The sequence below is a fragment of the Cherax quadricarinatus genome, chromosome 19, assembly GCF_038502225.1.
Source record: "Cherax quadricarinatus isolate ZL_2023a chromosome 19, ASM3850222v1, whole genome shotgun sequence".
Taxonomy (NCBI): domain Eukaryota; kingdom Metazoa; phylum Arthropoda; class Malacostraca; order Decapoda; family Parastacidae; genus Cherax; species Cherax quadricarinatus.
This window is the reverse complement of record NC_091310.1, coordinates 41436454-41464207: the sequence shown is the minus strand read 5'-3', so window position 1 is coordinate 41464207 and position 27754 is coordinate 41436454. Positions and strand designations below refer to the sequence as shown.

The window sequence follows — 27754 nt, the reverse complement described above, 5'->3', positions numbered from 1 at the left end:
CGATCGAAGACCAGGCAGAACTACAAAGGGATCTGGACAGGCTGCAGACCTGGTCCAGCAATTGGCTCCTGGAGTTCAATCCCACCAAGTGCAAAGTCATGAAGATTGGGGAAGAGCAAAGAAGACCACAGACGGAGTACAATCTAGGGGGCCAGAGACTACAAACCTCACTCGAGGAAAAAGATCTCGGGGTGAGTATAACACCAGGCACATCTCCTGAAGCGCACATCAACCAAATAACGGCTGCAGCATATGGGCGCCTAGCAAACCTCAGAACAGCATTCCGACATCTTAATAAGGAATCGTTCTGGACCCTGGCAACACTGGAGGACAGGAGAGATAGGGGGGACATGATAACGACATACAAAATACTGAGAGGAATTGACAAGGTGGACAAAGACAGGATGTTCCAGAGATGGGACACAGCAACAAGGGGACACAGTTAGAAGTTGAAGAGACAGATGAATCACAGGGATGTTAGGAAGTATTTCTTCAGCCACAGAGTAGTCAGGAAGTGGAATAGTTTGGGAAGTGATGTAGTGGAGGCAGGATCCATACATAGCTGTAAGCAGAGGTATGATAAAGCTCACGGTTCAGGGAGAGTGACCTAGTAGTGAACAGTGAAGAGGTGGGGCCAGGAGCTTGGACTCGACCCCTGCAACCTCAACTAGGTGAGTACACACACACCGAACATGTCTCCGGAAGCACACATCAACCAGATAACTGCTGCAGCATATGGGCGCCTTGCAAACCTGAGATTAGCATTCCGATACCTAAGTAAGGAATCTTTCAAGACATTGTACACCATGTACGTCAGGCCCATACTGGAGTATGCAGCACCAGTTTGGAACCCGCACCGGGTCAAGCACGTTAAGAAATTAGAGAAAGTGCAAAGGTTTGCGACAAGGTTAGTTCCAGAGCTAAGGGAAATGTCCTATGAAGAAAGGTTGAGGGAAATCAGCTTGATGACACTGGAGGACAGGAGGGATAGGGAAGACATGATAACGACATACAAAATACTGCGTGGAATAGGCAAAGTGGACAGAGATGATGTTCCTAAGAAGGGACACAGAAACAAGGGGTCACTTTTGGAAGTTGAAGACTCAGCTGAGCCAAAGTGGTGTTAGGAAGTATTTCTTCAGCCACAAAATTGTTAGGAAGTGGAATAGTCTGGCAAGCGATGTAGTGGAGGCAGGAACCATACATAGTTTTAAGACAAGGTGTGATAAAGCTCATGAAGCAGGGGGCAGAGGGAGGACCCAGTAGCAGTCAGTGAAGAGGCAGGGCCAGGAGCTGAGTCTCGACCCCTGCAACCACAATTAGGTGAGTACATTCCCCCCCAGCCTCTGAAACACACCTACCCTGCCACAAGACCATCTCTGCTGCATACATCTTCCCTTGTTGCACCAGACCCTTCCACACACCAACCCTTGCCATTCTCCCAACTCATCCACCCACCTGAATACCTACACTGTCTCAACATTTTTTTTTCTTTTTTGGGAGCACAAGAAAGCACTGGAGAGTGTACCATACTAGTTACTCATCTACACATGTGGCCCAGTTGATAGTACACTCAGCTCACATACTGAGTGCTTGTGATTCAATCACTTCCTGGCACTGGTGGAAACATTGGTCATGTATCCTTACACCTGCTGCCCCTGTTCACCTAACAGTTAGTAGGTCCTTGGGTGTTAGATGACTGTTATGGGTTGCATCCCAGGGAGGTAGTAGTATGAGCCAAGGTAGGGTATCAGCTCCTAGCCTGTAAAATCGATGTTTAAAACAGAGTGAGAGTAAAAAGGCAAGTGTGTATGTGAATATACCAATCTACCAGTATTACTGTTTTCATGGGAAAGTGCTAAACCCTTAGGGGTCTGACTGCATGGTGAACAGGAGATAATCAGGTTTGCTCCAATTCTATGGATCAAGAGCCCTGCACCAGCATAAATGCACCCTCTTGAAGGGTAGAGTAATATAGCTCATAAAGAGTAGGGAGAGAGAGATAGAGGATTATTATTATTAATTTGTGCATGGGGCTCAACAACAATTAACCATCTCAGACCATTAATTACCCAACAAAAGGCTGCAGTTAGAATGATAACAAATTCTCACTACAGGCAGCACACTCCACCAATATTCAAAACACTCAACCTACTCACCATACAAAACATCCATACTTATTATTGCACCTATTACATACATAGAACACTTAACTCTGATATTAACCCTCCCCTCAAACATCTCCTTGCCAACCTCAACAGAACACATGACCATAACACAAGGCACAGATCACTCTTTGATGTTCCTCGTGTCCATCTCACGCTATGCAAAAACTCAATGCACATAAAAGGCCCTAAAATCTGGAATTCATTACCTGTAAATATAAAAGAAACACTACCTGTTTATAAATTCAAGTCTCTTCTCAAAGATCACTTACTCACCCAAAACCAAATAAATACTGAATAACTGAACCTTATAAATTGTATATCTTAAATGTTTCTCACAATTATATCACATAAATGTTAAACCTAAAACCCAATCTAACTTTATTATTTTTTAAATACACTACCTAACAGAATACTCCATTCGACTGAATGTACAGCAATGCATGCAACCATATGACCTGTCTTTGTAATACTCATTTGTGCTTTATAGTTATCTGTTTACAATAATGTTTTATCACTGATTTCATCATTGCTTAGTTAATCTTAAGTTAATTTTAAGCCAGCCCGTAATGCTATGCATATAAGTGGCTTTGGCATGCTGCTCTTACCTGTATTTTTTTGTACCTCTGTATGTATGCTAAAATTACTAAATAAATAAATAAATAAATAAATAAATAAATTATAATCAAGGGGGAAGCGCTAAACCCGGAGGATTATACAACGCCTGGGGGGGGGGATGTGGAAGGCATTCAGGCTTAATTCAGGGAACTGGAGCACAGATCCAATTCCCTAAATCAAGAGCCCCTCACCAACATCAAGGAACCTTCCTTGAGGGGAGAGAGATAGAGGAAGGGGTAAAAGTAGTTATGTCATTAGTGAGCAAGAGTGACAAGAGGAATCTCTCAAGGATCAGTACTTCAACTTTTGCTGTTCCTAATAACCATAAATGATCTGGAGGAAATCCAGTTCTATGTATCACTGCTGATATGAAAATAATGAGAAGGAAAATTAGAGAGGTCAAAAAGAGACTTCAAGATGGCTTGAACAGACAGCAAACATGGTTAGACAATTCTCTACTGGAATTCAGTGCAGTTAAGTGCAAAGTATTAAAAACAGTGGAATGAGAAAGAAGACAGGAAATGTTATACAACCTTGGAGGAGAGTTGTTACAAATATCACAAGGAGAAAGAAACAAGAATGAGTTACACTGAGCATTTTATAACACACATTAACCATGTAACTGACCACACATGCAAGGCTAATCTACAAAAGAACTATCTTCAGGATTATTAAGGGCTCAGGCTTTGTACACCAGACTTTTTTCTGGGGTATGCAACACCAGCATGGAACCTGCTGATTATGCATGTTAAGAGCTCCAGAAGATCCTGAGTTTCACTTTTAGTCTGGTACCAACACTAAGGGGCCTTGACAGTGAGAAGAGATGTGAGGAGCTCAAATGAACAGACTAACAAGCTTACTCTCAATGTTGACAAAACCTATTTCATTCAGTTTGGAAAAAGAGCTACAAATGTTCCACTTAACATAACAATAAATGGATCACCTGTCACAAGACTCACAGAGGGAAAATTCTTAGGAATCTACCTTGACAGTAGCCTCAAATTTCAGACACACATACATCAAATCTCTAAGAAAATCTCAAAGACTGTAGGCATACTATCAAAGATACGGTACTATGTTCCACAACCAGATCTCCTTGCCCTGTATCACTCACTCATTTACCCCTATCTTACCTATGGAATTTGTGCAAGGGGTTCAACAACAATAAACCATCTCAGACCACTAATAACCCAGCAAAAGGCTGCAGTCAGAATGATGATAAATTCCCACTCCAGACAGCATATTCCACCAATATTCAAAAGTCTAAACTTACTCACCATAGAGAACATCCATACCTATTATTGTGCCAACTACATACATAGAATACTACACTCAAACATAAACCCTCCACTCAAAATTCTCCTTGCCAACCTTAACAGGACACACGACCATTACACAAAACACAGATCACTCTATGATGTTCCTCATGTCCATCTCACACTGTGTAAAAACTCTATGCACATAAAGGGCCCAAAAATATGGAATTCATTGCCAGTGAATACCAAAGGAACCCTGTCTGTATATCAATTCAAGACTCTTCTTAAAAGCCACCTACTCACCCAAAACTAAATACTCCATACTTAACTTTACCAACAAAGCTACGAAATCACTCTCCACTGCCTCAAATTATAATTGCTCACTGTGTTACTCCTCCAGCCTCAGAACCCCAAAAGTAAATACTCAGAGTACAATAAATTCTCATATTTTAATGCAAATATTTTAATGCAAATTTTGAATAACATATATTTAACCCTTTGAGGGTCCGTCCCGTAGATCTACGGCTTTACGTTCAGGGTCCAAACCGTAGATCTACGTCATGAGCTCAGCTCACTCTGATAAACTGTGAGTGGTACATTTGGGCCTAGATATGAGAGAATACATCTATGTGGTATGTGTGCACCACATAAAACAGATCCTGCAGCACGCTGTGTATAATGAGAGAAAAAACTGAAATCATGATTTTTCGATTAAAACAGTGACTTTGCAGTGTTTTTTCGTATGTTTTTTATAGGTCTATTTGTGATTTCTTGGTCTCATTTGATAGAATGGAAGACATATTACAGAAATAGAGATGATTTTGATTGGTTTTCGCACTGGAAATGGCTTGAAACTAAGCTCAAAGTAGCAGAAATGTTAAATTTTTGCCGATATTCAAGAGTAAACAAACGACCTCACACGTCTAATACACGCCAGCTGGTGGGTCTAATATGCATTCACATATATGGTGATGATATTTATACAATTATTACAGTATTGAATAACAGTAAATCTTCTATTTTTTGGTGTGAATAAAAATTCAATATGTGAATAAAAAATCAAAATGGAATTTATTTGTAAAGCCTCAAAATGTAACTAATGAACAGAGGAAATGTTAGTTTAGTTCCAGGAATACCTACATTGTTTATTCTGGACCCTATTTTGAAATTGGAATATTTTGAACTTTTTGTTAAATTGGCCAAATTAACAATTTCCGATCACTTTAATTTGTAGTTGAAACAGTTGACTTGGCGATTTCTTGTGCTCAATCGATAGAATAGAAGTAATACTAGTGAAATAGCTAAGAATTTGGTTGACTGGAATAATGTAATTGGCCTAAAATGGGAGTCAAAGTCGGCAAAATCGCCGATTCGTAAATATCGCTGACACATCAAAATTCGCGAGAGCATAATTTCGTCAATTTTCCATCAAATTTCGTACTTTTTGTTTTATTACCTTCACAAAAAGATTCTCTACCATTTCATAAGAAAAAATAAAAAAAATTTTTTTTTGAAAATTCTTGGACACTGGGGCACCACTTCAGATATGGGCCTTGGACCCTGAAGGGGTTAACATAAGTACGTATAACCTATTGTATAATTAGTGCAACCTGATCAAACTACATTTTGTATGTCTAGTGTTAAGTAATCAACAATCTGTTAAGTTTAGACTACCCATAATGGCACGGCATGATAATGGCTCTCTTTGAACAACAAATCATTGTAAACCCTCACTGTAGACTACTTATGTATGTATAAATACTTCTTACAATATATCAACTACATTGTAAGCTTGTAAAGAAAAAATCTGAATTTAAATCTAGAAGAGGGATGGCCCGAAATGCCTCAGCATGACAGTGGCTTTCTTTGCATTTCCAAATCAGTATTGAAATTACTCATTGCAAACTATACATGGAAATAGACTTTATAACATGTCAGTCACACGTGGTAAATTTTGCAAAGAAATAAAAATTTGAATTTGGGGATATTAATATGACCTACAAAATACTCAGGTGATTAGACAGTGGATAGGGAAAGGCTATTTAAATGAAAGGAAAGCCATGTGATATGTATGGTAGCTAAAGAAGCTGTTAGAGGCACTGGGAATTTAAGAAAAGCCTTTTCAGTCTCAGGGTACTGAGGAAGTGGGAAGAACTAGATATGAAGGTAGTTAAATACCATACCTAATTTTATGTGTAAGCATGATAAGGCACTAGAGGCCTAGAATCAGTAAAGCTGGTGGTTAATTGTTAAAAAGCTGGGGCAAGGAGCTACAAATCAACCCCAGCAAAGTTGGCCAAGTGAGTTCTTGTTTACTCTATATTCCCAAAACTAACTCTTGTACACCTACAGCAACACATTTTAATGAGTATAATTGTACCATCACAGACAGATGAACCATCCTTAAGAGGTCTCAAACTGAACCATCGAGAACGTCGTTTTATCAAATTTGCCTCAGCGGAGTACCAAGGGCAACTCTATATGACCCCACAGGACTTCATAGAATCTGTCACTGATTCAGAACCCAGGCGTGAGTTTTTAGAAAATTTGTTATGTTGTTGGGTGACAGCATGGTATTAACACATTGATTATTGGTGTTACAATGATAGCATTACAATGAATACTTTTTCCAACCTATGAACTCCTAAGCATTGCTTGTATTGTATTTGTGGCTCATATAAGTGAAGGCAATATGAACTTTTTTTTCCACTTGCCTGGTTAAAAATGTAAAGTTTAAATGTTAGAAGATTTAACTGCTTTTAAAAATACTGCAGCTCTGAATAAATCTCACAGATGTATTAGTAATTACTAAATTTATTAATTTTAATGCAAATTTATTCATAGCAAAAACATATAAATATAGTTTAAATGTTGATATACGTATATTCCTTATGAAAGCTTGCTTTAATTAAAGTTTATGAAGTATCAGATCCAAAATTGATAAGTACAGTGAAGCGCCAGACTTCATCCAGTGCGGATATCGTACAATTCAGATTTCAACCACTTTTTTGGGTGAAATTTTACTCTGGGTTTTGTACCTTCGCTTGGAGATCATCTGTACCAGATGCGTTTGCCTGGGCCACTCATACGTTCGTGATACTAATACTGATACTAATACGTAATAATAATAATCACTCTTGGGCACAGTAAATGTCTTATTTTAGGTTACTATAGACATTTTTATTAATCCATCTATGATATTTTCTTCAAAATTATATAAGAAACACGTTACATAGCATATAAACATGCAATGTTTATATGCTGTGGAGGTGTGCTAGTCAGGCAGATGGAAAACAGTACATTTTCTCTGGTCCAGCATCAGAGAAAACATGTATGAATGTGCATTGGCACAGTCACCGCCCTTGATATATAATGCTTTTGTTTACAATTCTCAGCATGAATTATTCATTACTTCTTCCTTTGTTTATGATGGCATCTAAAGGTAGTTGTTAGAAATGATTAAACTCGGTGAACATGGTATGTCGATGGTAATAATATGGCTCTGGGTTGCATTAAATATTGTGTAGCTAGGATGTGGAAGAGTTGTTGGAGAAATATCACCCTAACAAAGCTGTTGCAAGGCATGCTTCATGGTCCAGTTACTCAAGCTGGTCCTAGTGCTAGTAAAAGACAAAGAAGAGAAGTAACCCCGGATAGGGCTTTGATGACTCACGAAATCATAATGACACGATTGCAAACAAACCATACCACGGGAGGGATTTGAACCCGCGGTCAGAGAGTCTCAAAACTCCAGACCGTCGCGTTAGCCACTGGACCAGCTAGCCACAATAAGATTCATCCAACTAGGTATATTTCTACACCATAGGAAGGTTAGCATAGGCACCACTGTGACCACAAATGCAAGTTTTTACAGACGAATCTCCAGCTAGCGTGGCCGTGACGAATTCTAGCTCAAGTCCCCTCACTGCCGTCAACATGACTCACGAAATCGTAATGACATGATTGCAAACAAACCATACCACGGGCGGGATTTGAACCCGCGGTCAGAGAGTCTCAAAACTCCAGACCGTCACGTTAGCCACTGGACCAGCTAGCCACAATAAGATTCGTCCAACTAGGTATATTTCTACACCATAGGAAGGTTAGCATAGGCACCACTGTGACCACAAATGCAAGTTTTTACAGACGAATCTCCAAGTAGCGTGGCCGTGACGAACTCTAGCTCAAGTCCCCTCACTGCCGTCAACATGACTCACGAAATCATAATGACACAATTGCAAACAAACCATACCACGGGCGGGATTTGAACCCACGGTCAGAGAGTTCGTCACGGCCACGCTAACTGGAGATTCGTCTGTAAAAACTTGCATTTGTGGTCACAGTGGTGCCTATGCTAACCTTCCTATGGTGTAGAAATATACCTAGTTGGACGAATCTTATTGTGGCTAGCTGGTCCAGTGGCTAACGCGACGGTCTGGAGTTTTGAGACTCTCTGACTGCTGGTTCAAATCCCGCCCGTGGTATGGTTTTTTAGGGCTTTGATACCTGAAGTTTTTATGGAGGGGGATTCCCCTTCCAAACAATAACCTCTCCTCCCTCTTCCCTCCTCACCATCTTCCATACACCAGTAAGTCTCTTCAATAAAGGTAAAAGTGATTTAAATGTTCATTTATCCATTAAAATCAGTCATTTATATATATTTCTCATTGTTTTCTGTATGTAAAACTATAGTTATTCTCTGTAAAATGTATTTTTTGTTAATATTTTTGGGTGTCTGGAGCAGATTAATTGGATTTACATTATTTCTCATGGGAACTATTACTTCGGTTTTCATCCATTTTGGATTTTGACCGACTTTCTGGAACAGAATAAGGATGAAAACTGGGGTTCCGTTGTACTGTAGTTCTTAATATTTAATGGTTTTGAATTTTAATTTATGGATATGTAAATTGGTTGGTTTGATAATGTTATATTTACTAGATATCCTCTCTGCAGCACGTATGAAGCGAAGGATACTACATGAGAGAGATCTTGACCAATTTGCCCAGGAAACTCCTGTTCTGTCTAAGGGCTCACCAGATATGTTCAGAAATATATTTGACAGAGGTGAGTGATATTATCAGTCTTCTTGACTTTATTTTATTTTAACACTGTACTTATTCTTCAGGAAGTATAGGTGCACACATTTACAGTGAAGTTTATACAGGGTATTTGAAAATGCTCTTTCAGATGGGTTTGGATAAAGAGATTTATTTATTTTTTATTTTGCAGGTACTATATCTTACACAGAATACTTATTTTTGCTTTCCATTCTCACAAGTAAGTAATGATGGATTTGTATTCTTTATTTGAGATGTAGAGTATATTATTGATAATATATCATGATTAATAATATAAGCTTTTTTCTGACTAATGCCATTTTTAGTAAAATAAATGAATTTGTTGGCAGAGCCTCAAACAGGATTTCGCATTGCATTTAACATGTTCGACACAGATGGTAATGAACGTGTTGACAAAGAAGAGTTCCTTGTGGTGAGTTTATATTTACAATTTATTCATAGATAAAATTCTTGTAATAGCTGCTTCTATCTTTTGATACACTAATCATTATGGATAAATTATTATTGTTTGTTATCTATATGAGTTTTCATATTTACATTAAATTATGTGTATTTTTATTACAGCACTGTATAACCTTTTGTGAGAGGTGCCTTAATGCCAATTAAGGGCTCTTGATCTGATCAAACCTGACTGCTTCCCATCCCTCATATGCTGTGTGACACTTACTAGTTTATGTTTAGGAAATCTTACCTACTTTATAGATGCATATTAAAGGAGTGTATTTATATACAGTAACTTATTTGACAACTTAGCAGTTACAATTTAAAATTATATTGTAGGGGGAACAGTTTTAAAATGTGGTTTTGTTATTAACTCAGTGTGGCTTGTCTTCAAAAGTTCACTGCTTTGACAGTATCCAAGTTGTGTACATAATGTGTGGCTTGTTGGTTTTAAGAAAAACAACACTGCAACACTTGTTGTCAATGTTAAAGTATTAAGAGAAGTGATGAGGATTCTTGAGTGACACTGCAACACTTGTTGAACTTTTAACAGCATTGAGCTTTTAACAGCATTGTCAGATTTTTCTCTCTTTTTCTCTCCTACCTTTCTCTTTGTTCAGCCTTACTCTACCTACTTGTTACTTTTCTTCTTTCCTCTTCCTCCTATTTTCTTTTTTCATTCCAATTCTATCTCCTTTTTTTCCATCTCTCATTTCCCTCCCTCTCTCCCTCTGCCTCTCTTTCTCCTTCTCCCCTCTTCTCCTTCCTCTTTACCCTTCCCACCCTTCCCTTTTCTTCACCCTTCCTTCCTTCCTGTCCCTCACCCTTCCTTTACTCCTCATCCCTCTCTCTCTCTCCCTTACTCCTCACCCCTGTCTCTACCTTACTCCTCCTTCCACCTTACTCCTCCCACTACCTTACTCCTTCCACCTTACTCCTCCCACTACCTTACTCCTCCCACTACCTTACTCCTTCCACCTTACTCCTCTCTCCAACTTTCCCCTTCCTCCAACTTTCCCCTTCCTCCAACTTTCCCCTCCCTCCAACTTTCTCCCTCCCTCCATCTTACCTTCTCCTTCCTCTTTTGTCTTCCTCCTCCTCCCTCAACTTTTTTTTTCTTTTCTTCCATCTCTTGTCCCTATACATCTGATTCCATATATACTACAGAGGCCGCCTAATATCCTGCTCTTATAGACACACCAGTCTGCAGAGTATCCCTGTAAAATGTTTATGATGTTTCTAACACGAGTTTCAAAAAGTTTCAAACCACAGTATCCAGTATTTTTAAATATACTTTCTTGTGCTATGTTGCATAGAATGCAGGAAGATGTTTCATCTGAGATAGATTATACAGGAGATTAATCTGCTCATTAACTCAGGAATGTGAAACTTTCTATGATCTAAACTGTTATCTTAAAATAAAACTTCTACCTTTTCAGTTTGAATATTCATTTTCTTATTTAGGTTATAATTCTGGTGTATTCTACTCAGGAAAATCTGGCATTATGTATACCTCCAATTTTCATATTAATATACAGTAGTGAATTAAGCCTTGTTTGGGTTTGTTTATATGACAGGACAAATGATCTTTTTAAGTAATAGCAGAAGTTTTTTTTTAGTTAATTACGGTTTCATGCATATTTTTTTATTAATGATTTTTCCTTTTCAGCATATCCAACTTATTTACTGGTTGCTTTATTATAGCATCTGTAAGTAATTTATTGAGCATCAGATAACAATATACTGATATTTACATTACTGTATCACCAGTGAGTGGGATTAGTAATAAGCACCTATACCTGACTCCAGGTTTTATGATGAACACACATCAGTAAGTAGTGTCAGTAATAGATACCTACTTCAGGTTTTATGATGTTCACACATGTAATAGATTGTAATTCCTCTGTATATATATATTTTGTATACTTAAAGCATGGCATGTTTAACTTACTATATGCTCCTGTTCTTCTTCAGGGTATTTTAACTTTAATTGATTTTCTATATTTAAAAGTGGATGAGTATAACCCAAATAGACTCTGGTCGTCACAACCTAGGGATTGATGACACCATCTTGTGTAACAGTTAATGGAGATGATCACTGCTGGTGTATTCCGGGCCTATGCCTCTTGGGTATCTGATACATCCCAGGATGGTAACATGGACTCCAGTAAGGCCAAGAAGCTTCAAGACACAAGGCAGGTCGTAAGTGAGCTGCTCGTGGGCCGGTCAGCCAACAACAATCGTTTGGGGGTAATATAGATGCAGATATTGTGTGTGCCGCCTGTCGCCGGTGCCTCGCTCCATTCTTCGCCTATAAATAATCTATCTTTGGAAGTCTTCATTGTGCAATGTGCTGGGTGATAACTCGTGATAAAGTTATCGTCTGAAATTGTTCCCTATAATTTTGTACATCAGTCACATTCTTTTGCTAATACATAAATACCGGTACCTTATTTTACCACAAAGTGAGCAAGAGAAGAAATATTCATCATAATGGTAGTCTAAATTGACACGTTCCTTTTGCATCAGCTTTATATTCTATTCATTCATTGAAGGCAGGTGCTGATAAATTCACCCCTTTTAGCCAGTATTGCAACTTGTTATGTATTTGTAAAATATTGTATTTAGTAAATCTTTTATTTAATTGCATACTTTGTCTGTAGTCCAGTAAATATGTGCTTGGGACCTTGTGGTAGAATGAGGTGAGGTGCGTTTGCCTGTAGCCAATCATAGCCCATATTGCCTTAAAAATGTGTTGCGAGTTGATGCCTAAGATTCTTGCAGACTTAATGTAACAGAACTCACCACTCACTACAAGGAGAGAGGACAACATTTCTACATTGTGTATACATCATTGCAATATACAGTACTCTTAATAAAAAGCAAGTTAATCTATATCTGTTTTAAACAAAATTTTATTTTGTATTTTTGGTTTTGTGTGAACAATGACTAATACTTTGTGAAGTGGCAGTATCGTTACTAATAAGTCTGGGGCAGTGTAAAACTATTCAAATAATAAAAAGAAAAATTTTCTTCTTTCAACAAACCGGCCATATCCCACTGAAGCAGGGTGGCCCAAAGGAAAAAGCTAAAGTTTCTCTTTTTAAATTTAGTAATACATACAGGAGAAGGGGTTACTAGCCCCTTGCTCCCAGCATTTTAGTCGCCTCTTATGACACGCATGGCGTACGGAGGAAGAATTCTCTTCCACTTCCCCGTGGAGATAAGAGGAAATAAACAAGAACAAGAACTAGGGATTTGGGATATTGGCAATTTGGAAGGACTTCTGAACTGTCGTATCTGAGCGCTTCTGCAAAGACAGTGATTGTGTTTGAGCGAGGTGTAAGTGTTGAATGATGATGAAAGTATTTTCTTTTTGGGGATTTTCTTTCTTTTTGGGTTGCTCTCCCATTGTGGGAGACGACCGACGTGTTGAAAAAGAAAAAAAAGAACTAGTAAGGAAATAGAAGAAAACCCAGAGGGGCATGTGTATATACATGCTTGTCTATGATGTGCAGTGTGACTTAAGTGTAAGTAGAAGTAGCAAGATGTACCTAAAATCTTGCATGCTTATGAGACAAAAAAGACATCAGCAATCCTACCATATGTAAAACAATTACAAGCTTCCATTTCACATTCACTTGGCAGGGTGGTAGTACCTCCCTGGGCAGTTGCTGTCTACCAACCTACTACCTAGGAAGAATAATTTTCTTCTTTCAACACACCGGCTGTATCCCACCAAGGCGGGGTGGCCCAAAAAGAAAAACAAAAGTTTCTCTTTTTAAATTTAGTAATTTATATGGGAGAAGGGGTTACCAGCCCCTTGCTCCCAGCATTTTAGTCGCCTCTTACAACACACATGGCTTATGGAGGAAGAATTCTGTTCCACCTCCCCATGGAGATAAGAGGAAATAAACAAGAACAAGAACTAGAAAGAAAATAGAAGAAAACCCAGAGGGGTGTGTATATATATATATGCTCGTATATGTATGTGTAGTGTGACCTAAGTGTAAGTAGAAGTAGCAAGACATACCTGAAATCTTGCATGTTTATGAGACAGGCAAAAGACACCAGCAATCCTTCCATCATGTAAAACAATTACAGGCTTTCGTTTTACACTCACTTGGCAGGACGGTAGTACCTCCCTGGGTGGTTGCTGTCTACCAACCTACTACCTAGGAAGAAGAATTTTACCTGTAATAAATACAATACATATAGGTAGTAGGTTGGTAGACAGCAACTGCCCAGGGACGTACTACCGTCCTGCCAAGCGAGTGTAAAACGAAAGCTTGTAATTGCTTTACGTGATGGTAGGATTGCTGGTGTCTTTTTTTTCTGTCTCATAAACATGCAAGATTTCAGGTATGTCTTGTTACTTCTACTTACACTTAGGTCACACTACACATGCATGTGCAAGTGTATGTATACACACCCCTCTGGGATTTCTTTTATTTTCTTACTAGTTCTTTTTTTTTCTTAACACATCGGCCAATTCCCACCAAGGCAGGGTGGCCTGAAAAAGAAAAACTTTCATCATCATTCACTACATCACTGTCTTGCCAGAGGGGTGCTTTACACTACAGTTATAAAACTGCAACATTAACACCCCCCTTCAGAGTAGAGACACTGTACTTCCTATCTCCAGGACTCAAGTCCGGCCTGCTGGTTTCCCTGAATCCCTTCGTAAATGTTACTTTGCTCACACTCCAACAGCATGTCAAGTATTAAAAACCATTTGTCCCCATCCACTCCTATCAAATACGCTCACACATGCTTGCTGGAAGTCCAAGCTCCTCACACACAAAACTCCTTTACCCCCTCTCTCCAACCCTTTCTAGGCTGACCCCTACCCCATCTTCCCTCCACTACAGATTTATACACTCTTAAAGTCATTCTGTTTTTCCATTCTCTCTACATGTGATTGAAGGCATTAGATTGTAAATCTAAATAGAAGTGAGACTTTCTTATCAACTAAGGGTAAGATTTAAAAGATTTTTACTTTTTTTTTGACAGCTTTGAAGGATGTTAGTTTAAATTAACTTAAAATCTTAGATAACTAAAAGTATAGATGGGATAAAAAGACCAAATAAATTAATGGAAGATCACTCCAAACCACCTCAACAACCCCTCCTCAACCCTCTTGATAATAGTTTTGGTAATCCCACACCTTCTCCTAATTTCCGAACTACGAATTCTCTGCATTATATTCACACCACACATTGCCCTCAGACGTGACATCTTCACTGCCTCCAGCCTCCTCCTTGTTGCAACATTCATCACCCATGCTTCAATGCTTCACACCTATACAGGAGTGTTGGTACAACTATACTCTCATACATTCCCCTCTTTGCTTTCATGGACAAAGTTCTTTGTCTCCACAGACTCCTAAGGGAACCACTCACCCTTTTTCCCTCGTCAATTCTATGATTCACCTCATCCTTCATAGACCCATCTGCTGACATGTCCACCCCTAAATATCTGAATTCATTCACATATTTAGGAGTGGACATGTCAGCAGATGGGTCTATGAAGGATGAGGTGAATCACAGAGTTGATGAGGTGAAAAGGGTGAGTAGTGCACTTAGGAGTCTGTGGAGACAAAGAACTTTGTCCATGAAAGAGGGGAATGTATGAGAGTATAGGTGTACTACTTCTTGTTCTTGTTTATTTTCTCTTATCTCCATGGGCAAGTGAAACAGAATTCTTCCTCCGTAAGCCATGCGTATTGTAAGAGGCGACTAAAATGCCGGGAGCAAGGGGCTAGTAACCCCTTCTCCTGTACATATTACTAAATGTAAAAGGAGAAACTTCCGTTTTTCCTTTTGGGCCACCCCACCTCGGTGGGATATGGCCAGTGTGTTGAAAGAAAGAAAATACAGTACAGGGTGCACATGATTCTTAGTAAATCATTAGAATACCTCTGTGGAAGGTAGCTCATCCTCACCATCTTGTGAAACCACTGGGGCAGATAATGCCTGGATCTTAATTAATTAACCTTTACCAGGCACTCACTGAAACTGTTGAGAAATCAGAATTATGTTATTATAGACTTATAGTATAACCCTTTCTGAGGTACATGTACTCTTAAAGTTTTTTACATTTTAAATATCTTCTAGAAAATCCCAAAAATGAAGAGTTGCTGAAATGCTTATTACCTGTAAAAGGTAAACAGTTTCTTAAATATAAGAGATAATCATAATGAACACAGGTTTTGTTCCTGAAAACTGCGCTACCAATGAATCCCAGGATTTATTGATTGAAAACTTAGGAAAATTAGTGTTGTATTCCTCAGTCCTCCAAGAGAGCCATAAGAAATTTTTTTTATATCATAATGCTTCAGAAAATAATAGTTTCTGAACTCTATTGAGGTTCAGACTGTGAAAAAGAGGAGTTCAACCTCTCCTCACTTAGCGACGGAGTTTTGTTCCTAAGACCACATTGGTAAATAAATTCATTGCTAAATGAGGAGCATGCTATAATAGTACTGGGTTTGTGTCAGTGATCTTTGATATTGTTTTAATGTCACCTTTGCACCATTTATAATATTTGTGATACGTTTTTAAATGTTTATACAGTAGTGTACTGTATATTGTAATAAGCAGAATAGAGGAAATCAGCTCTAATATTCATTATTTAGGTATGCATACTGGTCAGAGAGCCCATCATAAGTCTGAGTCGTCGGTAAAGGAGTATGTCACTAAGTGAGGAGAGGCTGTACATGTAGTTAAAAAAAGGTTACAGTAAAACTCCAGTTTTCGTCCGGTCCGAATATCATACAGTTCGGATTTTTACCACTTTTTTGGCAAATTTTTACTACAGGTTTCATACATCGACTCGGAAATCATCCGTATCAGATGGGTTCGCCCGCCCGGGCCGCTGCCACTTAACTCAGTTTGCCTCCGTCACTTGTCGAGTGAACAATATTCCATGCGTTCATCCATTGTTTTTGGTGCTGGTTTATTGAGTGCAACTGCAAAATAAGCCACCATGGGGCCAAAGAATGTTTAGAGTGTCAGCCCTTTGGCAAAGGTGAGAAACATGATAGAATTCAAGTAAGAGCTTGTATCAAAATACAGAAGTAGCGTATGTGTGGCCGAGCTTGCCAGGATGTATGGGAAGTCCTAATCGACAATCTTGGTGAAGAAAATAAAAATCAAGAAAGCTGATATTGCTAAAGGGGTAAATATGCTAATGAAACAGAGATCACAAACAATCAAAGATGTGGAGAAGTTGTTGTTGGTGTGGATAAACAAAAAACAGTTAGTGGGAGATAGTGTTGTGGAGGGGATAATTTGTGAAAAGGCAAGGCGGTTGCATGCGGATCTCATAAAAAAAATGCCTGGAACAAGTGCTCCTGTTAGTGAATTTAAGGCCAACAAAGGCTGGTTCAACAGATTCAAGAAGGGAAGTGGCATACACAGTGTGGTAAGGCATGGCAAGGCTGCAAGTTCAGAAAAATGTGTGGCTGAAGAATTCATTGATGAATTCAAGGAGTACATAGAGGCTGAAGGATTCTTCCCCCAACAAGTGTTCAGTTGTGATGTAACAGGCCTCTTTTGGAAGAAAATGCCAAAGAGGACCTACATCACACAGGAGGAAGAGCCACTGCCAGGACACAAGTCTATGAAGGATAGGCTAACTCTTTTGTTCTGTGGTAATGCTAGTGGGGATTTCAAAGTGAAGCTGGTCCTAGTGCCAGTAAAAGACAAAGAAGGGAGGTAACCCTGAATAGGGCTTTGATACCTAAAGTCCTTATGGAAGGGGATTTCCCTTCCAAACAATACCCTCTCCTCTCTCCCCTCCTCCCCTTCTTCCATATGCCAACAAGAGTCTTCAATAAAGGTCTGTAATACTGATTTAAATGTTCATTTATCCATTAAAATTAGTGCTTTATATTTATTTCTTATTGTTTTCTGTATGTAAAATTATAATTATTGTCTATAAAAAATTTTTTTTTTATATTTTTAGATGTCTGGAACAGATTAATTGGATTATCATTATTTCTTATGAGAAATATTGCTTCAGTTATCGTCCATTTCGGATTTCGACCGACCTTCTGGAACGGATTAAGGGCGAAAACCGGGGTGCCACTGTACCTTAAGACAGGTTGCTGATCTTTAACATCCTGAAGTATGTGGAGAGCGTGGCTGTGGCCCTGATGGGCTGAGATTGATGGTTGGGGTTCATATGATGATGAAGGTTGGGAATCATGAGATGTTGATGCAGCTTCATCAGTTGATTGTTGCAGTAGATTACTCGTATGTTTTGTCATATGCCACTGGTTTGTTTTACCTTCCAGTTCTTTATACAGCCCACTGCACATTCTAAACCTGATAAATGTTCACTTATTTTTAGGCTGTCTTTTCTCCTCACACACTGTTTTATAGTATGATGAGGCTTTTTTCCTAATAATAAGACCATCAAGTGGAACACCTTTCTTTGTTTGCTTTTCAATCCACACAAAGGACAAAAAGACAGTACTGTGGCTGGAACAATACACAAATAACCCGCACATAGGAGAGATGACCTTACAACGATGTTTTGGTCCGACTTGGACCGAAACGCCATCGTAAGCTCCTCTCTCCTATGTGTGGGTTATTTGTGTATTCAATCCACACATTAAACATTATTTAGATGGCCAATGTGTCAAAAAAAATATTTAGTAAACTTTCTGTTTTAGCTATATTAACCTAGCCCTCATTCTTTTCACTGTGTCACACTGAGGATTACTCATTGCGCAAGCCTTTATCTTTGTCTCTTCTCGAATTGAACAAGTTGTTGATTCTCTATTGCTGAACATGCATGCCATCTCCATGATGCATGCACCACTCTTCAGCTTCTCAATTACCTCTGTTTTTTTTAAATAGGCATAGTTTCATGCTGAATTTTCTTCTTTGATTCTCCAGCCTCACCTGAGCTTCATTTTGATACCATGATAAATATCCAGAGATGAGATGGGGTAATGAAATTGAGCAAAAGCTGACCTGTGTGGGAGGTTGTTGTCTAGGATGGTTTTTATAGTTTTATTAGCTGTTTCTTAGTATCATTTGATAAAAAGAAAGACTCAAAATCAGCTTCAAAGTAGTGGAAATATTCGATTTTTGCTAATTTTTTCTGAGGATGGATAAGGCTCTCCTACACCCCCAAGTCTGTTTTATGGGTTTTTACTAGGTCTGATTCATTTATTGGGACACTGTTAACCATGATCAGTTATTGCTGGTTATGTGTGTTTTATTATCCAAGAAGTAGGATAAATCTTATTTTTTGCAAGATAATGGATTCAAAATGGAAGGCACGTGTAATGTAAGAGAAGCCTGGGGATATTATTAACGAACAGAGGAAGTGTTCTTTTAGTGTCTGGAATATCTACAGGAACCCTGGCCTCAATGATGTAGTTCTGTGTGACGGTTAATTAAACAAAAGTAGTCACAATGTGAAAAATATCAACATTGTTTAATTCACAATACTGAATATATATAGATAAAATTTTGAGATAATGCCATTGATGTTACAATATTAATAGTCATCCATGTCTTTGTTTTTTGTTATTTAATAGTAATGAGAGAGGCCCAGTATAGCCCTCTATTTCTTTACAAAATTTACTTATAAATTATACATCAAAGTTTTGAATAAATTTCAAGGCAGCTGTGCCTATTCACAAGAAGCACATGTACTGTATGTGCATATGTATACATATGCAAGATTAAATAAGTATATATAAGCAAATTTTTTTTTTTTCAACAAGTCGGCCGTCTCCCACCGAGGCAGGGTGACCCAAAAAAGAAAGAAAATCCCCAAAAAGAAAATACTTTCATCATCATTCAACACTTTCACCTCACTCACACATAATCACTGTTTTTGCAGAGGTGCTCAGAATACAACAGTTTAGAAGTATATACGTATAAAGATACACAACATATCCCTCCAAACTGCCAATATCCTAAACCCCTCCTTTAAAGGTCAAGCATTGCACTTCCCATTTCCAGGACTCAAGTCTGACTCTATAAAATAACTGGTTTCCCAGAATCCCTTCACTAAATATTACCCTGCTCACACTCCAACAGCTCGTCAGGTCCCAAATACCATTCATCTCCATTCACTCCTATCTAACACGTTCATGCACGCTTGCTGGAAGTCCAAGCCCCTTGCCCACAAAACCTCCTTTACCCCCTCCCTCCAACCTTTTCGAGGACGACCCCTACCCCGCCTTCCTTCCCCTATAGATTTATATGCTTTCCATGTCATTCTACTTTGATCCATTCTCTTTAAATGACCAAACCACCTCAACAACCCCTCTTCAGCCCTCTGACTAATACTTTTATTAACTCCACACCTTCTCCTAATTTTCACACCGAATTTTCTGCATAATATTCACACCACACATTGCCCTTATTCAGGGCATCTCCACTGCCTCCAACCACCTCCTCGCTGCAGCATTTACAACCCAAGCTTCACACCCATATATGAGTGTTGGTACTACTATACTTACATTCCCTTCTTTGTCTCCATAGATAACGTTTTTTTTGTCTCCACATATACCTCAACGCACCACTCGCCTTTTTTCCTTCATCATTTCTGTGATTAACCTCATCCTTCATAAATCCATCCGCTGACACGTCAACTCCCAAATATCTGAAAACATTCACTTCTTCCATACTCCTCCTCCCCAATTTGATATCCAATATTTCTTTATCTAAATCATTTGATACCCTCATCACCTTACTCTTTTCTATGTTCACTTTCAACTTTCTACCTTTACACACACTCCCAAATTCGTCCACTAACCTTTGCAATTTTTCTTTAGAATCTCCCATAAGCATAGTATCATCAGCAAAAAGTAACTGTGTCAATTCCCATTTTGTATTTGATTCCTCATAATTTAATCCCACCCCTCTCCTGAACACCCTAGCATTTATTTCTTTTACAACCCCATCTATAAATACATTAAACAACCATGGTGACATTGCACATCCCTGTCTAAGACGTACTTTTACCGGGAAGTAGTCTCCCTCTCTTCTACAAACCCTAACCTGAGCCTCACTATCCTCAAAAAAACTCTTTACAGCATTTAGTAACTTACCACCTATTCCATATACTTGTAACATCTGCCACATTGCTCCCCTATCCACTCTGTCATATGCCTTTTCTAAATCCATAAATGCAATAAAAACTTCCCTACCTTTATCTAAATACTGTTCACATATATGTTTCAATGTAAACACTTGATCTACACATCCCCTACCCACTCTAAAACCTCCTTGCTCATTCACAATCCTACATTCTGTCTTGCCTTTAATTCTTTCAATAATAACCCTACTGTACACTTTTCCTGGTATACTCAGTAAACTTATTCCTCTATAATTTTTACAATCTCTTTTGTCCCCCTTCCCTTTATATAAAGAGACTATATATGCTCTCTGCCAATCCCTAGGTACCTTCCCCTCTTTCATATAATTTATTAAACAAAAATACCAACTACTCCAACACTATATCCACCCCCCTGCTTTTAACATTTCTGTCATGATCCCATCAGTTCCAGCTGCTTTACCCCCTTTCATTCTACGTAATGCCTCACGCACCTCCCCCACACTCACATCCTGCTCCTCTTCACTCCTACAAGATGGTATACCTCCCTGGCCAATGCATGAAATTACCGCCTCCCTTTCTTCATCGACATTTAAAAGTTCCTCAAAACATTCTCGCCATCTACCCAATACCCCCATCTCCCCATCTACTAACCCTCTTCTCTTTTTTTAACTGACATATCCATTCGTTCCCTAGGCTTTCTTAACTTGTTTAACTCGCTCCAAAAATTTTTCTTATTTTCAATAAAATTACTGTCTAAATATTGAAATATGCATTTACATACAAGTACATACTGACACCCATCACACTTAAGTTCATTGTACATCCCAGTACTATATTTAGTACAGGTACAACCCCCCGATCACACAATAAAGCTTGTTTTTGTGTACAAATACATTCATGACAGACTACACAAGGCTGTTTTACTTTAATGTGCTTCCATTCCAATCCTCATGTAATAGCAAAATTCACATGCACATTTCATCAAACTAAAAGAAAGTCTCATTAACAGTCAGATATCTGAGTAAACATTTCATCCTCCTCACAGGTAGTCTATGATGGAGGCTTAGTCTGTCCATTCAAGGAGCCATGCTGGTTTTATATTTTAACAAGTTCAGAAAAAAGAAGAAAAAAATTTGTTTAAAAATTTTTGCATTTACAGAATACTGTAGCCAAGATATTCTCTAAGTGTTTTAAACGCACAGCCAGTGACTTGGCTGAACTCATTACATGTTACATTTAGACATTTAAGTCCATTTAAAGTCTGTTCCTGTTTTCCCTTTTAATACCTAATTTTCTAGGACTATTGTGTATCCACAGAACATCTGTTGAGTGCACAATAAATTAGTCACTTTAGTGGCAAAATCTTAATCTAAGTTGTCCCAGCAGATGTCTCTAGAATAGTAAATTATGTCCCATCAAATGTCTGTATAATAATATGAGTTATGTCCAATCAGGTGCCTGTAGGGTAATATGAATTATGTCCCTTCAGATAGGTCTCTAGAATAATGAGTTATCTCATCAGATGCCACTAGAATAATATAAGTTATAATGTCTCATTAGATGCCTCTAGAATAATATAAGTTACAATGTCCCACTAGATATCTCTTGGAATAATTTAAGTTATAATGTCCCATTAGATGATTGGATAAATATTAATTGTATACCTTGGATGGCTCTGAACTAATATTAGTTATGTCCCTTGGATGTGTCTGAATTAATGTGAGTTATATCCTATTAGATTTCCAGATTAATATCAGTTATGTAATCACCTTTTATTACATTTTGTTATTTATACTTCATAACCTTCTGAGGAAGCTTTTCTTTACCATTCACAAAGATTATTTTTTATTTTGTTTAAAAATGTTCCAATGGCCTGAGCACCAACTAGTGTGTGCTCAGTGCACAGACAACCTGTGTATGTCCTGACTCAGTACCCAGACAACTTGTGCATGCCCTGATGGATGTGATAGGCCTCTGTCATAAACAGTGATCATCTTACGTGAGGAAGATGTGCATTTCAAATGTCAGAATAGTCGTAGTATTGGCAATGCAGTACAGTACTGTATTTCCATGTCTGTATGTGTTTTAAATTTGCAAACTCTTGCCATGTTGTCTGTTGTATCCAGTATAGTGTTGTGAGTTCTGTAAAACAGTTTTGCTAAACTTGTGTGACAATTTGTAGTTGAACTTGTGGGAGTAATGTCACAGTGGCTTGTCCCTAGTCTAAGGATTTTTTTTATTAGCATAAATATAGTATTTAATAATAATAGTCTTGTAGTGATTTAACATATAACTGTAATGTGACACATAACTAGTAATGCTTTAGAAATTACTGTAATGTAGTGTTCATGTAGTGCCATGTTGGTAATGAATATGAAACAGTGAAGAAACAAACAGTAAAGTGTAAAAAATAAAACACTTTTAATTTTAGCAGCAAATATGTAATGTTGCTGTTTTGCAGGAAGATTTTAGCAAATATTATTTGAACTATTTCTGTCAGCCGAATTTAATAGGAACATTATTTATTGCAGTAGGGTATGTTTACATGAACTGTAAGCTTGCATATGCATGGGTATAGCAAGGAAGCAACTCTTGCAACAGTATTTATACTCTGTCTTAGCTAAAGGTAAATATTTGATTTACTACATTGTTGAAAAGTGAATAAAGAAATATCCTAAACAAAATACTATTTTAATTATCGAAGAACTGAGATTTTTGCATTCATTGTGTCTAATATTTTATCCTATGTATTGAGTGTGGTATTTAAGGCTTATAAATTTTTCATATTTTATGACTGCTAATGCGTGTGTACTGCCACTGAAGCTTAATGCTCAATTGCATGCCTGCATTTTAATTTTTCTTTGTATGTTTTGCTGCTTAAAATTTTTACATATAAAAACTTTTTTTTTTTCAGAATTTAGGATACCTCCTGATATTAGGCTTCAGTGCCACACATATATATCAATATAAATTTATAGGAACTTAAGATTGTGTCAAGTGTTGACATAATTTAGTAAAATCCATTAGATCTAAGTATGATGATAGTTTTTTCACTGTTTTATTGTGTAATGTATTATTAAAAATAATAATTATGCAAATAATTGTAAAAATTAACAAAGAATGAGAATTGTTTGTGAAGTAATGATTGTTTAAGTTGAGTTGTACTAACATAGTAGTGAATGAGATATTAGTATATGTTATTCTCTTATATCTTGTATATGTCTCTTGTATGATAGTACTTTTTCCTCCATGATCAGCTGGTACTGAAAGGTATAAACTCAAATTAATTTCTGTAAGGAATAATTTTTTACATGTAAATATTTAATATGAGGGAGAGCATGTGAAGTAAAAAAGATTATCATTTTCATAGTGTAGGTCAAAGTTGGTAATAAGGAAAAGACTATATATAATGTTTTGTACCAAATGCTTGTGGACATTAATTTTGTTGTATCTTGTCCCTGAATAATGACCAAGTACAACTGCATAGTTCATTGTGTTAGTTTTAAGGCTGTTAGCTGGTTTGGTTAGGAGTTAGTAACTTACGTAGGTGTCTTGAGAATTGAGAATTCTGTGGTACAGTTTTCAAATTTGAATAATTAATGAACATTATTTTAAACTAAGTGAGAGAGGGTCTTGATTGTTTTAGTCTCTTGTATTTACACTAGTACATATCTCAGGTTACTAGAGTGTAGGGTTGAGGTGACATGGTTATAGCTTATATGCTTCTTGGCCATTTACTTTGGTAGACAAGGACTTATTTTTGTCACATAGGAGGGAACAGAACTGAATAAACAAACCTTATTAAAATTAGGACTTATTAATGTAAGGGTAGGGAACAAGTGTAATAAACTGGGTGAAGAGGTAGTGAAAGCATTCTCCATACATGCATTTAAAAATAGAAAAGATTGAGAGCTCAAGGGGCTGTGAACTACCTTTGCCAGCTGTTTGAATTAAAAAGAGTTGGGACCAGGAGTTGGAGCTTCACCCCAGCAGGCACTGGTCACAGGACGCGTGTGTGCACACATGCACATGCATGAGCGGACAAATGACAAGCCAGATAATAGCTCCCAGAACTAAAAAACAAACAATATAATATATGAAGAAATGCTAAAAATGTTCAAAAAATCTTTTATTGACCAATAGAGAAAAAAAGAAATGTGATAATCATATAGTATAAGGTCATAGAAGGATACCATCAACAGGGGACAGACTAGGCCACAATTGTAAACTGAAAATATTGGTGTGACAAGATACATGTCATTTTTTTCTTTCTAGTTGTAGAAAAATAGAATGGTATACAAGAGCAAATACTAAGTGCTACAACTACTAAAAAAATTATAATTTAAACATGGAAGATGGGCTATCACAATCACAGGTCTGCTTCTGTAACTACAAATAGGTAGCCTCTCTCACTGAGGATAACATCATTGATAGGCATCTTTGCAAGCATGATTATAGCCTTGAAGAGAAAAACCCTGTATATAAATTCATTGCAGTTGGTAAAGCAGGTGCAAACACATCACATAAGGGACAGCACAAGCGTAGCTTTGCACATGTAACTATTCGTTGGAAATATCTTGCATACAGTTATGCACAGATTTATGGATATGTAAGTATATTTACCCATATGACTGTTGAGGATAGGAAGCTTTAGTCTTATTGAGGGAAATCTCATTAAAACTAACCAAGAGACTGATCATTCCCAGGTTATAACTCTTAGTAGCTGACTTACACATACTGATGGATGAACAGTAGCATTCTCTCACTCTGCCCTTTGGTTGGGATTACCTGTTTGAGTGTGGAGATAAACTTTTGCTCTTGGTCCCAAATCTTTACTTTCAACCTGACACAATTGAGCCGTATCATATGTATTACTGAATGGCATCTGCTTCTGCAGTGTCACTGTAGCCAACAGCACTGAACATTGTGCTGCAGTAAAATCTAGTTTAATATAGCAGCAACCTTCCAAAAAGATGAATTGTACAGTGTATGAAATTTGCTGAGAGAGGAAAGTGCTTGAATGATTTTAGACATTTTAAGTGAAATTGTGTATGGTTTTATATTGAATGTGCAGGTGAAGTTTCATGAAATTTTATGATTTAGAATTGAGATTTCATATAATGTTTGATGAATTCAAGGGATATTATAAATCGTAATTACAAATAATGTAGGTCAAGCAATGGGGGTCTAAAATGTCATGATGTCTGGAAAGAACTATGATCAAGCAAACTGTGTATGTGTTTTTTCAGTAATGTTAAGAATGATTTGATTATTTTTGTTTTTGTAAGTAGTGGAAGTACAGTACAGTAGTTAGTGATAGTAGGTAGTTTCATGTATCAGGTCATTAATCTATCAGATGTAAAATTCTTTTGATGTTATTTGCATCCATTAATTTTAAATGTTCTTCACTTGGAGTTATGTTGGATTATGTGATACAGTACTTACTTTTTTGTGATTTGAGTGTTTGTTTAAGAAAGATTTTGAGTTCATTGTCTTGTTGTGTGAAGTTAATGCTGGAGACAATAGATTATAAATTTGATACAGAAAAGCAGTTGTGCAAAACCACTGATGTTTAAAAGAATAAGACAAGTGTATCAGAAATTTTAGAGAGAGAAACCAAGTAATTATTTGGCATTGCAGCTAGAGAAGATCTTCAGTACTGCCCGAAGAGATCGTCTAAATCGAGCCCTGGAGGGGGCTGTTAAGTCAAGTACCACAGGTAAGATACTATCCTAAGTCAGATCTTAATGATGGGTAATACAGTGGAGTTGCTGCAGTTTCTTATATGTCTCTCTCTCTCCTTAGCCTCCATGTGTATCCCATTTGGGTAGCTTGTATTGGTAATGACTGGATATGTGATAGTTATTCATGATTGTCTTACTTTATCTGTTAATATTTTTTTATTCTTATGCATTACAGGTTAGCCAGATTTAAATCCTGGAATTGGGAAATACAGTGCTTGCACTCTGAAAGAGGGCTGGGGATGGTGTAGTTGGGTTATCTGAATTGTAATATCGGCATGCTTCTGGCAAGACAGTGATTGAATGAGTGACAGTGAAAGTGTTTCCTTCTTTGTTGAGTCACCCTAGCTTGGTGGGAGATAGTTGGAGTGTTAAAAAATGTAATCACAGTACTGAAAGAAAATGTTTATATTGATTTTTTAAGTGTAATTTAGAGTTAAAATACTAATCCTGTGTATTTCAAATGAAGTTTTTTGTCTTTGTAGTATGTACCATATTTTTCCTTTAAATATAAATGGCCCTTGCAGGTGAAGATGTTGAAGTATTGGAAGATGAGCTACAAAAGAGTCATGTAGTGGACACCACGCTCTTACTCCACTTCTTTGGACGCAAGGGCAAGCAAGACCTTAAGTTTGAAGAATTTAAGATGTAAGTGCCTTACTGAAGTGTATTTGTCATGACAAGATACAGTACAAGGAAAAGGCAGGTGAAATTTATTGGTTCACAAAACTTGTAATCAAAACTAAACTGGGTATGTGTGTATTGTGTTGAGTTTATATAAAATAAGTAGTTATCTGGAGTGCATCTGGACCCTGAGAGTCTATTTGTTGTATTGTTTACTGTAACTTTTACCATTGTATCTGTTTTAGCTTAGTTAACCTTAAGTTAATTTTAAGCTTGCCCATAATGCTCTGCATACAAGGGGCTTTTCTCATGTACACCCAACTACTATAATTCCTTGTACAACTATGTATCATGTCTTAATAAACTATCTATCTATCTGTCTGTGCACCTCTGGCAAGACAGTGATAGTGTGAATAATGGGGAAAGTGTTTCTTTTTCAGGTCACCCTGCCTTGGTGGGAGATGACCAGCTTGTTAAAAAAAAAAGTCTAGTTATGATAGAGTTGGTTTATTTATCATATGTTTGCTGTATTTGTATTATGTTAACTATGTTAAATATAAAGTGACAATTTTGTATAGTTCATTGTCTGTCTGGTTGAATTGTTGCTTCCTGTATCAGTATTGTGCAGCTCACATTTAGTTTATAAAAAAGAAAACCCCCATGTAAGATAGTTATTTGCCAGACATTGTTTGTTATGCACAAGATATTTTATTATGAATATACATAAACTAAACACCAAA

At 37.4% G+C, this 27754-nt stretch overlaps 1 protein-coding gene across 10 annotated transcripts in view; it reads left to right on the top strand.

Moving 5' to 3' along the window:
• The window catches only part of MICU3 (Mitochondrial calcium uptake 3), an 80431-nt gene that overhangs the window by 18622 nt on the left and 34055 nt on the right, over nt 1-27754 (top strand). For 7 of the 10 annotated variants that reach the window (XM_070086728.1, XM_070086724.1, XM_070086723.1 and 4 more), the window contains exons 2-8: nt 6428-6569; nt 8996-9106; nt 9272-9319; nt 9450-9532; nt 11644-11811; nt 26290-26368; nt 26918-27038. In XM_070086728.1, the coding sequence (XP_069942829.1) occupies nt 6428-6569; nt 8996-9106; nt 9272-9319; nt 9450-9532; nt 11644-11811; nt 26290-26368; nt 26918-27038 (752 nt within the window). The remainder of the gene's footprint in view (nt 1-6427; nt 6570-8995; nt 9107-9271; nt 9320-9449; nt 9533-11643; nt 11812-26289; nt 26369-26917; nt 27039-27754) is intronic. The other 3 variants (XM_070086731.1, XM_070086732.1, XM_070086730.1) reach the window with 2 other exon arrangements.